The sequence below is a fragment of the Cucumis sativus genome, chromosome 3 (assembly GCF_000004075.3).
Source record: "Cucumis sativus cultivar 9930 chromosome 3, Cucumber_9930_V3, whole genome shotgun sequence".
NCBI lineage: Eukaryota > Viridiplantae > Streptophyta > Magnoliopsida > Cucurbitales > Cucurbitaceae > Cucumis > Cucumis sativus.
Window position 1 is genome coordinate 2,591,046 of NC_026657.2, and position 13,914 is coordinate 2,604,959.

The window sequence follows — 13,914 nt, forward strand, 5'->3', positions numbered from 1 at the left end:
ATATCATGTTAACAATATGTTGAGAGTTGAAGAAGAAAAGGTGATAAGTCATTTTCAACACCATTCATTTCTTAAATATGGTAGATGAAGGTTGTATTTTTTAATTGTTTAGGAGAAAAATGTTTTTTCAAAAACTGTCTATTAATATTAAAGGGACAATATGTTTGGTTTTCTTATCCTAATTTTTTTTTTTACAAATATAACAAATTACTATAAAAGAAAAATATTAAACACCATGAATTAATAACTTCAAATTATGTAATTTGAGGATCGTCAAAATTGGCCACTAATGATGGAAAGTGCTCGTGGGCAATCAAGATTAGAGATTAGTGAAAGTTTTCAATGATTGAGACTGGAATGAAGGGAAGTTGAGATTGAGGATCAACAACTAAAGCGGATGATCGATGTGACCAGCAACCACTTTGGTGATTGGATTAGAGACTAGAAAAGTAAATAACCAACAACCAAGATTAGACAATTAGTGACTAGTAATGCTAATTGCGGCAACCATCAATACCATCATCAAAGTGGTTTCTGGTAACTCGTATCGTAGACTTGGTTGTTGATTGTTTGTCACGGTCTCTAGCTAGTTTGGTGATCAATGAACAATGATCTAAACTAATTCTTATCGCAAGAGATGGAGTGGTAGTTAAGATGGTAATTGTTAGTATACATCAAGAGAGTAAAAATTTGGAAGAGATTCTCAATTAATTAAACACTTAAAAATCCTTTTTTCCAAATTTTGTTCACTCCACATTTCTTTTTTCTCAAACTCATTTTTTTTAGAAAGCCACATTAAATGGTTGCCAAAAATTACAAATCTTGCTAAAAAATAAATTATATATTCTTATAAATTAAGCATTTGCAAAATTAAATACAAAACACACTCGAGATTATGGTAAAATAATTGAATGAAACCACATGGAAAGCTACAAAATAATTTGTAAACTACGTATTCAAAGAAAATATTGATGTATACTTATAATTTTGTGTTGAATGATAATAATGCTATAGAAACGAAAGAAAAGATGATCACTTAAGACAATAATAATATGTATAGTTGCAAAATTAGCAATTAAATTTAAAATAATTAAGTATACAACAACATTTTTTAAAAATTGCAAATATAGCAAAATTTGTCAAATTCTATCAATGATAGAGTCTATCACTGATAAACCATATTGTAAAAATTGGTATATCACCAATAGATCATACGAGTTATTATTTCTCAAATGGTCATCCATTACAATTACCCATAATAATAATAACACAAAACAAAAACAAAAAAAACAAAAATGTGATTAAAAAAACTATATGTAGAAGTATTTTTTTTTTAAAAAATGTTTTCCAATAAAATCATCTCCTCATCTCTTCCAACAAAAATTAATATGATTATATCATATAGTTATAAATATAGTAATTAAATTCAAAATATTGATATATATATATAGTAATATTTTTTAAAAAAATTAATATAATAAAACTTGTCATATTTTAACGGTGATAAGATTGGGTAAACCACATTATAAATATTGTTATATACTTTTAATTGTTATCGTTGGATAAATTTTAATATATTTACCATTTTTTCTTTAACATATTGCTTAATTTCTACCTATTATAATTATTTCAAATTAATAAATTTGATAGAGTAAATAAAAGAAAGATATAATTTGGTCAAATATAGAACGAATAGAATTTTGGATATATGTTAAAAGAGTTTACAATCTTCCATCGAGAACTTTATGAAAAGAATTTCAAAGACCGTAGAGCAATCTATAGATTATAGTTTTTATTTTTTCGTTAAGAGGACACGATGGAAATAATATACAAAAGCTTTAAGAGAGCGCTTTTATATGAATTTCGAAAAGATTAGCGGTTTATATTTCTTTTACTTTTGTTCTTTTCTTTTAATATCTCAATTATTTTTCTTCTTACCTCTACATGTGAGATTTTTTTAGTGCAAACAATCTAAATTTTTTTAAAAATTAGGTTTTCTTGTGATGTTCTTTTTTTTTTTCAAATTGAGTTTTATTGAAATACTTGCATTTTAATTTTTTTTCTTCTTTATCTAACCATATATTTCCAATATCCATACAACTTTTGCAAACTAAAAAGAAACCCACTTTTCTTATGTGTATTTGGATGAAAATTCAAATGTGTTATCTTAAAAAAAATGAAAACATTTGGTAAAAAAAAGTAAGAAAATAAATAAAAATCTAAAAATTGTTGGAACTTGTAACAAACAATATAATGCAACCGAACTTGAACAATAGTAGAGCGTTGGAATTAGACTGCAACATTGCGTTGGAAGCTGGAGTTAAGCGTCAAGAATAGAACTCCTAGAAAGAACACTTTTAGGCATTGAAAATTGGACACAGATTGATCAATGTATGATATGAGAGTTAAACGTCTTGAATATGGATGCAGTGAATTAGACACTTGTTATAAAATGCGTCTAAATAAATGAGGGAACATCTCAACATAAAATAAAGTATTAATATATTCTTATAATTTCTAACTAAAATATAAAAAACTTAACAATCTAATCTCTTAAGAAAAAGTTGTTTGCAACATATAAAAAATAGTTTTTCTGAAGTTTACACTTTCTCCAATAATCAATGAATTTGAAAGCTATAAAATAAATTAAATTTCCAAGTTCAAAAATGGAAAACCTTCCAAATATTTAAAATAATAGATTTGATCAATCAAAGACAATAAAATAATGAATTTTAAATATTTTGAAAAAGATAATATATTTTTAAAAAACGATTGTAAATCAGGTAAACTTCTTAAAATATTTACAAAATATACTAAAATTTTAGATATTCCATGTGTCTACCATTGATATAAAATTTAAAATTTTACTATACTTCATAAATATTTTATGGTTCATTATGCTATATTTGAAAATATCCATTTTTTCTTTTGTTAAAGATTGAATGTAACACTATGAGTTTAATAGGGAATATAAATGAATTGATATCACATATGAATGAAAAAGCATTAGAACATAAAAGTAAAACTAAGAAAAAGCTTAAAACAATCGAAAGTTATTACCTATACCAACAATGTGTATTCTAATCTTTTTTCGTGCCTCAATTATAAGAACTTCATAGTTAAGTGTAGTTAGTCTAGAACAATTCTAATAAGCCTTTAAGACAAGTAATAATGATATAGCTAGGTCGTATGTGAATATTAAAGGCATCAGTTGCTGAATCAGGATTCTAAATCTTGGGCTTGCTTGAAGCATTGCATTAAATATTTAACATCTTGAACAGTACAAGATTTAAATTTGAATTGAGGGCGAACCGAATAAGAATTTTAAAAAATTCTTAAGTAACAAATATTTTAGTAAAATAGAACAAGAAAACACACACCTCTTTTGTTAACACATGCTATATGTCGTTATGTTTACTTTGACATTCAAACTGACATCTCTAATCGATTGTTTACACAACCTATACTTGTCAATAAATTAAAAGTATAGACAAAAAGCATAATGTTAGAAAAATATAGCAATTAAATTTGTAAATGGAGTTTTTGAAACAAAAAATTTGGAGAAATATTGTACATTTTCAACCAGTTTTTTTTTCTTTTTTTTTCTCAATTTAATGTTTATTTCCTTTTCTTCTTAACTGAAAGAAAACAATATGGAAAAAAAATCTAGATTTTAATACTTCTTTACATTCATTTTCTTTAAAGAAAAATGTACCTTAATTTCTTTTTATAGTTATATTTGTCATTGGTTTCATGGCCATCCTAGATTTTACCAAGTGTTTTACATGCCCTCCTAAAAAGAAAAAATTATATTAATATAGGATTTTGAAAGGTTATTTATCAAATTAAAATAATGTCATTTGGAAAGAGAAAAACCTTTTTTTCTCTTTTAACAATTCGGTGTAATAACGATATGTTATGAATTGTAAGATGGGTGTGTAAACAGAAATAGGTTATGACTATGTGCCAATTATGCGATCTTAACAAACATGGTAATGTATAGAACATGTTTTTAAATTTTAATTAAAATGGATTCTTATTAAGATTCTAAAAAAATTAATTTATTATTTTTAGAAGGTAGAGTGTTAAACATTTGACCTAACACCAATTTATTTCTACAATTCACAAATCAAATATGTTGTTTAACAAATTAAAGAAAAATAATAAAAACAAAAATAAAAATTTAGAAATTACAACTAAATCCAAAATGCTCAAATAATTTATATTATCTTAATCGAGCAGCAAAATGTCTTGGACTTCATACTAGATGGAGTAGAGTATTAATAAATAGAGCGATATAACAATATTTATTTCACACCAAGCTAATTTTCTAATTAAAATGTTGATTGAGAGTTTTGTGAGGATACACAATAAATGTATTAAAGGAAATACTAAATAGTATATTAACATCGTTTTTCATAAAAATAATCTATAATTACTCAATTAGTTAAAGGTCCATTAATTTTTTATATATCAATAAATGTGAAAAGATACGAGAAAGACTCTTCTTCTATCATATGTCTTGATTGTTCTTACATTTTGTTATACATGTTTTATCCTAGGCAAACAATATATGATAGTTTTGTATGGCTCACAAATAATTCAAATACATAACGTATTACATTAAAACAAATAATCTCATTATACAATGTTGTACTGCTAATTTATATGGTGCATGACTCTTTATATATACTAAACATCCTTGTATCATGATCATTTCGATCATTGTTCACCTTAGAAAAATCTAATAGCAAAACCAATCTCTTTTAGGTAAAAAACTAATACTTACCAAATCAACTATCGAAAAAAACCCTACAATTATACACTAATAAAATAACGTATCTTTCACATTCTTTTAGTTTCATATTACTTTCAATATATATCTCTACAAAAATTAAAACTTGGAGTGTATTATGAATTTTTTAAAATATTGAAATATTGATACAAAATGCCAACATGAGTTTAGTTCAACCGACATCTATATGTACTTTTGAACACGAGGTAAATAAATATTGGTACGAATCATATTTTTACTGGTTTTTATTTAAATATTATCGTCATCTTACTCCTTCTCTTCTATGCTTTCTTCTATCACAAGTCGTATTTTTTAATTCGTAATAGACTTCTAATAAGTTTTAAAACAATCTTATTTTATTAATAAATTTTTGAAAATACACAATTTTATTAAATCGTCCTTTTGAAATTATCTTCAAAATATTTTGTTTTATGTCATTCTTTCAACATTGTCCCTGCACACTTAACTATGGTTTCTAAAAGTTTTATACATTGCAATCACTTTAAATATATATCATTATGAAAATTTATTAAGTTTGATTACTACCATCGTCCATCAATTTGAAAGTTATGGTATGAGATTTTCTTTTCCAAATTTGTATACAACATTAGCTTATTTTAATTTCTAGGAAAATTATTGTAAAGAAAAAAAAATTATTGTAAATGTCAATTTTTTAAAAATATTTACAAAACTTCATATTCAATAGATTTAATTATTTATAGGCGGTAGTAAAAATTTATCAATATCTATTAGTGTATATCAACAATAGAATCTGAAATTCGGTAGATATTTTAGTTTATTTTGATATATTTGAATTAAACGCCCTTACAAAAATTTAGTGAAAATATTTACCAAATATAACAAAAATTTATATTTTATCTATTAGTGAGATTTAATTATTTATAGATAGTGGTAGAAGTTTATCTATGTCTATCGATGTATATTAACGATAGAATCTGAAACTTTGCAAATATTTTAGTTCATTTTGATATATTTGAATTAAACGCCCTTAAAAAAGCTGTTAAAAATATTTATAAAATATAGTAAAATTTTAAGTTCTATAAAAAATATTAATAGTAAAATATTGAAACTGTTTATAAAATATAGATAAATTCATCCATGGGCAGCTGTATCGGAGTCTTTTGCTAAATAGTTTCAATTGTGTTGTGCTATTTATAATAATATTTGTATAATTTGTATATAAAATGAAAATAAATGAAGATGGGGTATGGTATAAACACACATGTGAAAAAGACAAGCAAACATAAACAATTATGTCTTCTCACATGGGATGTTCTCTTGATCTTAAGAAGTTGATCATCATACCATATCTATCTTACTTTTAAAGAATTAATTACAAATTAAATTTGGAGAATTAAAACAAAAAACAAAAAACTTTCAAATATTTCTTTATTTTATTAGATTAAAATATATTAATCACTTTATAGTATATTGATTTTGTATCTTTACTTAAAATAAAGAGAGAGAAATAGTCTCATATATATAGAATATAAGAAATTTATCAAAATTAGAATATATGAGTATCATAGTTAGTTAATTAAATATTTTTGTTTAGTGAATTTTGTTAATTCAACAAACATTGGGAGACGAGAAATTAAACCTATAATATCCTTTTAAAACCTCCAAGTCTTAATTATGATTCTTTTTTGTATACTTTCGTTATGATTCTAATGTTTCACAACAATTTTATAATATATGTTAGAAAATTAATGAATCCTTTAGTTATAATATTGAGCTATTTTTAAATATAAAAAAACAAACTAAAATATTTACAAAAATATAATAAAATATCACATTTTATTTATGATATATTATAATAGACTATAATAGACTAAGATAACAAAATTTTATTTAAAATAAGTTTACTATGATGTTTCTATCAAACCTATAGTATATTATTTTTTTTAAGAAATAAACATTTTGTACTCTAAATTACTTGACATATAACATATAAATTTACCTTTAAAAAAAAAAACTTAGTTGAAATAGCTATTTTGTACTATCAATTTTAAAGTTAGATGCTCAAATTTGAGCTTATTTAATATATATATATATGCACGAGATTGATCTATTAAAGAAATGTCAAACAACTAACAAATATTTTTAAAAATTCGAGTTCATGTCTAGTTTTAGTTTTTCATTTACTATTTTTATATTTAGGAAAATTGCATTAGATTAATTTTTTTATATAAAAAAACAACCAATAGCATCTCGTTTTTGTATATTGCGAATAGGACAAGCAGTTAATGATATCATACGACTATGAGAGAATTATGAGATACAAGTAATTAATGATATCACCTACTTTTAAAAAATATTTGTTACTTTTGCAATTGAGAAAATGTTGTAACATAGGCTCTATTATCATAATTTTTTTTTTTTTTTTTTGCGAACGTCCCTTTATTTAAGTCAACATCGTAGATGCGATAAAAATTTAAACTCTTGACATTGTGATCAAAAGTATAATAATGTCCTAATCAATTAAGCTTCATGTAGGGCTAGCCAAATTTGGGTAATTTTGAGACTATTATTCCTTACTTGATATATGATTTATAATTCATCAAAATACACACTCAATGAGCCCACCGCAAAAATGTATTCATTCATCCTACATGAAAAAATCATACTATATCAAAATAATTTTACATTGTCTCTCTCACCTAATTAAGCATTCAACAATGTAAAATTGTCTACATTGTGACAACCTACTCTGGTCAAATAATTAAACTCAACGTGAATCTCTACATCATGATACTATACACTCGAGTCACCTAAAACAAATTTGTATGGATCACCTTTTTTTTTTTTTGGATATTATTGAATCTCTCCAATCCTTATCCCCCTCTACTCTTACTCTCCCTCACTCCCAAGCACGCCCAATGATTGTGTCTTGTTGGGAAGAAACTTAGTGTGCTTAGGACAATTCATGCTTCTACTTCAACTCCAAGTAAAAATATATACCACATGCCACCAATACTTTTTCTCTCTAAATTAGCCTTTCCAAATCATTGTATATATATATATATGTATGTATGGCTTTTTTTTCTTTCTTTATTTTACTCTCAAGCTATTGAGTTTCTTTCAACTTCTCCTATTATTGAAAGACTTAATTTGTTGATTTAGGAGCCATGAGCAAAATTTAGTGATGTTCCAATGACATATCTCCCGATGATATTAAAGGTCGTCGATAAAGAAAGGGATATGCTGATGAAGTGTTGGTGAAAAGAAGGGTATGACGATGGTGTAGGTCGACAACAAAGCTCCAAACAAAGAAGAGGCTAGCTGCAAAAGAATTTGCTCAACAAATTAATGGTGAAGTATATACCAAATTAAGTCTCTAGTAGGAAAGTTAAAATGGTTGCATTTGTTTGTGTTTTAAAACTATGATAATTTTTTATTTTCTCATCCATTTGAGGTATTGGTTTTCCATGATCAAATTTAAATGTCATTCGCACACATGTAGTTTAAATATTTATATTTGAAATTAAAATCGATTTTGTTTACTATAACAACAACAAAAAAAAAAAAAAAAAGAAGAAGAAGAATAAGTAGAAGCTAATTTTGTTTTGTTTTTGCGTTTTCTATTTTATATAATTTTTTATTGAAAAAAATAAATAGGAATGATAACCATTTGGTTCTGGTTTTTGGTTTTTTAAAAAACAAAGCTTAAGTATAAACACTATGTCCACCTATTTGATTTATTTAATTTGTTGTCTACTTTTTAATGGTTTTTTTTTTCTTTTTTTCAAAAACCAACCCAAATATTTGAAAACTAAGAAAATCAGTTTTAAATTAAAACTTGGTATGAAAATTAAACCATGTGGTAAGAAACTTGTAAGAAAAACTATAATAATTTTCACAAAACAATAATAAATTAACCAAATTATGGTTACCAAGCACGACATTAAATTTTAAACAAAAATAAATAAATAAAAAACATAGATCACACAAGAAAGAAAAATTTTCTTTTTCAACATAAAGTTCTATATTTATATTGGAAAATAAAGAATATTTGAAGTTTTACCTCTTCTCTTTCCTTCAACAGCTAGTGTTGATTTGATACAATAACCTTAGTCAAAGCACTATCATATAATGAAATACAACGAACAAATGAATTACACAAGAACCTTGTGCCAAAAAAAAAAAAAAAGTAAAGATATTCTCTCACTTGTCTACCTTTTAATTCCTTACAGAGACGAGAGCTTCTAGTATAGCTAAAACAAAACCAATCAAATCTTAGTAAAGTTATTTCTTTCTGAATTAATATTGAATAATGTAGGATCAGTTGTTGCCTTATCGGGTCTTCAACAAATTTTTAAGCTCATAATTGAATAGAAAGAATTAGAAGTGATACAATAATATTACATTTACCATAACTCATAAGGTAATTAAGTAAGGTTTTATTGATGACATAAACAATTCAATCTTCAATTCTTTTGATCGAGTACACATGTAGTAGATTAGTTGACAAAATTTGAAGACTTGTTGACACATAATAATTAACAATATGAAGAGATCTATAGTACCTGAATGATACTAATTAATAATTGTTTTCATTAGTATGTTAATATATGGACATAAAAAAAAGTACAAACTTCTTATATTATTTCTGAAGTTTGCTCATACATATATATATATGGCACTTTAATCGCATGTATGCATGAAACAGCACATTAATATTGAGTATATGGATATGTGCTCGATTATTTTAAATATAAAATTTTTGTAGGTAACATAAATATGTAAGTTTTTTCTTACTATATAAAACATTTATTCAGCTCCAATTAATAGAGAGCTATTCATTTAAGCTGTAGGAAAAATAGCTCCATAGTCCATGCTTTTCAGTTGGATCATTCACTTGTATATTTGGTGTCTTCAGAGTAAATTGCTTCTTCTTCTCTTCTATGATCATCATCTCGATCTGCACTCAGCTGAGATGCGACAAATCGGTCCATGGCTCGCCAATCCATCGACTGGCTATCGAAGGCATGAAAGAATGTTTGAGACGAGGAAGGAGCGTTTGCTCGGAGATCATAGCTGCTTGACGAGACGTCAGAGATCAGCTCGGGACGTCGTGGGAGCTGAAGGGAAGCATTGTCGAACATGGCAAAGTGAAGATGATGATGATCATCAACCTCATGCTTGCAAAGGTGAGAGATTTGATTTGGAGAATCGATGTCTGGCATGAAGGAGATTTGATCATGATCTTGCCAATAAGGTGATTCATAGTCACCCATCTTTTGGATTGTTGTCATTTTCTTCTTGAAAACCCTACACACCACCCATCCTTCTTCCTGAATAGAAATAATTCACACATTAAAAAGATGAAATTCTAGTTAAGAATTCAACTTATGTTTTTAGCCTATGCGATGAGAAATTGGAATGAAATAAGCTTAATTTTTAAAACCAAAACAAATGAAATGGTTATCTAAAAACAGTAGTTTTAAAAACTTGTTTTATTTCTTTAGTTTAACTGATTAGAATCGAACTCTCTATAGCTTAAGAAAAGATAAAGCCGTGGTAGAAATGGGGATGAAAACATGCTGTTTATCTTAAAAAATAAATGGTTACTAAAGATGAGGTCAAATTAATTAATTACTGTTAGTCTTGCTCAGGTTAAATCTCCAATTCACCAATAAGTTTAAGCTATATAATAAGTTACGATTATCAAACCAATTATACTTGTAAAGCTTAGCTTTTGTTTTAATTGGATAAAAAAATGGCATTGATATAACTGTGTTTGACGGCATGCTCCAATACCAGGTAAACTATAACAAAAACAACACATCAGTATTTATAAGCTAATTATGATTGTAAACTTGCCTGAGAAGGTCCATTTTCGGTTGTTTCGAGTCTATATTCATGCATGATCCAATCCGACTTTTGGCCGTTGGGGGCTCGTCCTCGATAGAAGACTAGGGTTTTTCTCATTCCAATTAAGCCATGGCCATGCCTTGAGTAAATAGCCTTGTCTCTTCCTGTTGCTTTCCAAAACCCTTCTTTTGTAGCTCGATTAGTTCTTGTGCTTGTTGGATATTTCTTGTCTTTGTGGCTGAAGAAATACCAATCTTCTTGATCTTCATTTCCCATTCTGCACAATTCTATATGTACAAATATATATTATATGTAATAATCTATATGTAGATATAGTGATTTGAATTTGTGTATAATTAATTTTGTTTTGGTTAAAGTATTATTTTAGACTGTGTATGTGTTTAGCATTTTTCTCCATCTATTCTTTCAAACGTTTAAATTTTGACCTTTATAAGTTTTTGAGTTTTTGAAGAAAAAAATGATCACTCAATATGTTTTCCTTTTGTGTAAATTAACTTTAAATAACTTAAATTTAAATTTTTATTAAAAGTACAAGAATGAAAAACAAAAATTTAACCATTTTATTTAAAAGAAAAAAGTTCCACTTCCCTTGATCAAATTAATTCTAATTAGGTAGAGATGTTCTGATTTTCTATCTTTTTTTTCAAATGAAACTTCTTGTATCTGTCTACTTGAGGAATTTGGTCAATTTTAACCTAAAGCTAATTAAGCTTGTAATCTTTATGAATATATATATATATATATATATATATATAAACCACGCCAATCAATTCCTTGTGAATTCGGGGAGATTCATCAAGATAATCTTAACTATCTAGGTTGATATATCTGTAACATAACCACCACAATATCTCAAATCTAATAATTGAATATCATTGCCTCGATGTGTCATTACATTTGAAAGTTCTAAACTATATATTTTACCATTCTTATAGAATTCACTTCTTCAAAAATAGTTACTATATTGGTAAATGCCCTAACTTCCTTTATATCATGTGATCAAATTTAAAAAGAAAAGAAATGTAATTGATGAGAAAGAAAAAGGGTATCTTCTTCAAATATATTTAATTTCATTTTCAGTTTGAAAAAAAAAAATATGCATGTTATATAGAGAAGAGTTGGTATCTTTTTTCATACCTTGAAGATCCCATGGCTCAATTTTGTAGAGATCAACATCTTTGATGACATCCAAATCAATCTTTTTTGAAGAAATTTTTTTTCTCAAATAATAATCAATGAGTTCTTCATCTGTTGGATGAAATCTAAAGCCTGGAGGAACATGTGGAATTGTATTCATCTTCTCCCCAACCTTCACTACTGATCCCCTGCACAAACATTGTTATTCTATCATAATTCTCCATCTAATTAACTCCGAAACCCTAATAACTTTGATGATCAAGTGAATTTAATCACATATCTTCTCTCGAGATAACCTTTCAGCTTAAGCTTTTAAGTATAACGATAATGGTTTATTTTTGTGGTCAATGGTTGGAAAAGTATCATTCTTTTTACAAAGATAAAAAGGAAATCATTTTTAATATCTAAATATTTTGTGTGTGAAAACCCTAATGAGAAAGAACTGATAAGGAGACAATCTTATGAGGCTGGAGAAGAACAAGTTTTTTTTTTTTTGGTAAAAAAGACACTACAAAGAGCTTTAAGAGCAGAGAAAAATGTGTCCAATTTAGAGAGAATTGTATAAGGTATCGTTATTAGGAAGCAGGAAATTGATCTACATTAAATGTTGTTGTAATTTCTTGAAGATTATATTGTATGGATCATGCCAAATAGATCACATCGTTGCTCCAACACTTGAAAGAATTATTTCTTTGAAACATTTGAATGCATTTTTTAACACTATAATACAATAAATTTGTGAATTATTTTTTCAAAAGCTAAAAAAAATGGTGTTATCGTAAAAACCCTAAAGCTAATTATAAACAACAAAATTTATGAACTTCCATACAAGTATTATATTATATAGCATAATCATTATTGAAATGTAGACAAAAAGAAACACAAAATGATGATTAATTAACAAACCCTAATTAATGTTCTTGGCTTAGCTCAAAAGTCTCATTCCATATTCATCATCATCATGAAACTTAAAAACAATATTAACTTCATCAACAAACACAAATTTTTACCTTGTTGTGGATCTGTCCTTTAATACCCAAATCTTATTTTCTCCAAAAATTTTAAAACAACAACTCTTTCTTCTCAATGAACCAGAAATAAAGAACGCACAAAGGAAGAGATCAAATTGTGATGAACAGAAAAATAAGGAAAATAATAATGGAGAAGAAAATTAGAACAATTATAATAATAATAATAATAAAGGATTATATAATATATACCACAAGTGCCTCAGTAATGAATCCTTCTTCTATTTTGAGTGATTTTTGTAGAGAGTTTTTTCTTCTTTGTTGATTATACAGAGAGACCTAAAGCTTTGTAGAGAGTTTCTTCTTCTTTGTTGATTATACAGAGAGAGCTAAAGCTTTGTGGCAAAGGAAAGGTGGTGAAGAAATGTATCTAGAGAGAGAAAGACATTAGCAAAAACTTGGCCACCAGCAACTGATAGAGACTAGAGAAAATGATAATAATAATAATAATAATAGTAATAATAATAATAATAATAAAAAATTAAAAAAGGAATTGTCTGCTTTTTTCATGTTCAAGAGAGAGTGAGGATGTTGAAGAAATATGATAGGTTGATGGATGGTTAGGATTAAAAGTTGGGTGCTCAAGTGACATGATTTGAAGTTTGAAAAATAATATATGTTAATCAAGTACTATACTATAGTATCATATATATGTGTGTGTGTGAAAAGGGAATGATAGGAAATGATGCACAACATTATTTGTAAATGGCAAGTGTTAGTAGGTGATTTTTTTTATAGCGTAAGAAATATGTTATTTGTTTGCGCTTAATTCGAGTTCGTTCCATGATTTTACGTTTTTGTTTAGATATTTTATAGGCATTGAACAATTTATAGGTGAAATATGGTGCTAAGGAAATTTTGAAGCTAATTTGGACTAATACAAAGTTAAATGATGTCAATTGAGGCTAGTCGGAGCAAACCGAGACTTTGGAAGAGCAAAAGAAATCATTAGGGCTTTTGCATGCCTTGCAAGCATTGCAGCGGCGTTGTAAAGCAGTAAGCTACTTTTTGCGAAAAGAGGTCAAGCGTTGTGGCGCTCTGAACATCATCAACACGAACGTACACGAGCGCAAAGCTTCAAGCGTTGCAACGCTCAAT

General features: G+C 26.7%; 1 protein-coding gene across 1 annotated transcript; it reads right to left on the reverse strand.

Moving 5' to 3' along the window:
* Positions 1-9,324: 9,324 nt before the first annotated feature.
* On the reverse strand, positions 9,325-13,201 carry LOC101210210 (NAC domain-containing protein 26). Its single transcript, XM_004147927.3, has 4 exons — positions 13,009-13,201; positions 11,789-11,976; positions 10,640-10,917; positions 9,325-10,110 (listed from the first exon to the last, which is right to left on the reverse strand). Exons 2-4 carry the CDS (start codon positions 11,946-11,948, stop codon positions 9,667-9,669), a joined length of 882 nt encoding a protein of 293 aa, XP_004147975.1. The 5' UTR covers positions 11,949-11,976; positions 13,009-13,201; the 3' UTR covers positions 9,325-9,666.
* Positions 13,202-13,914: the final 713 nt, after the last annotated feature.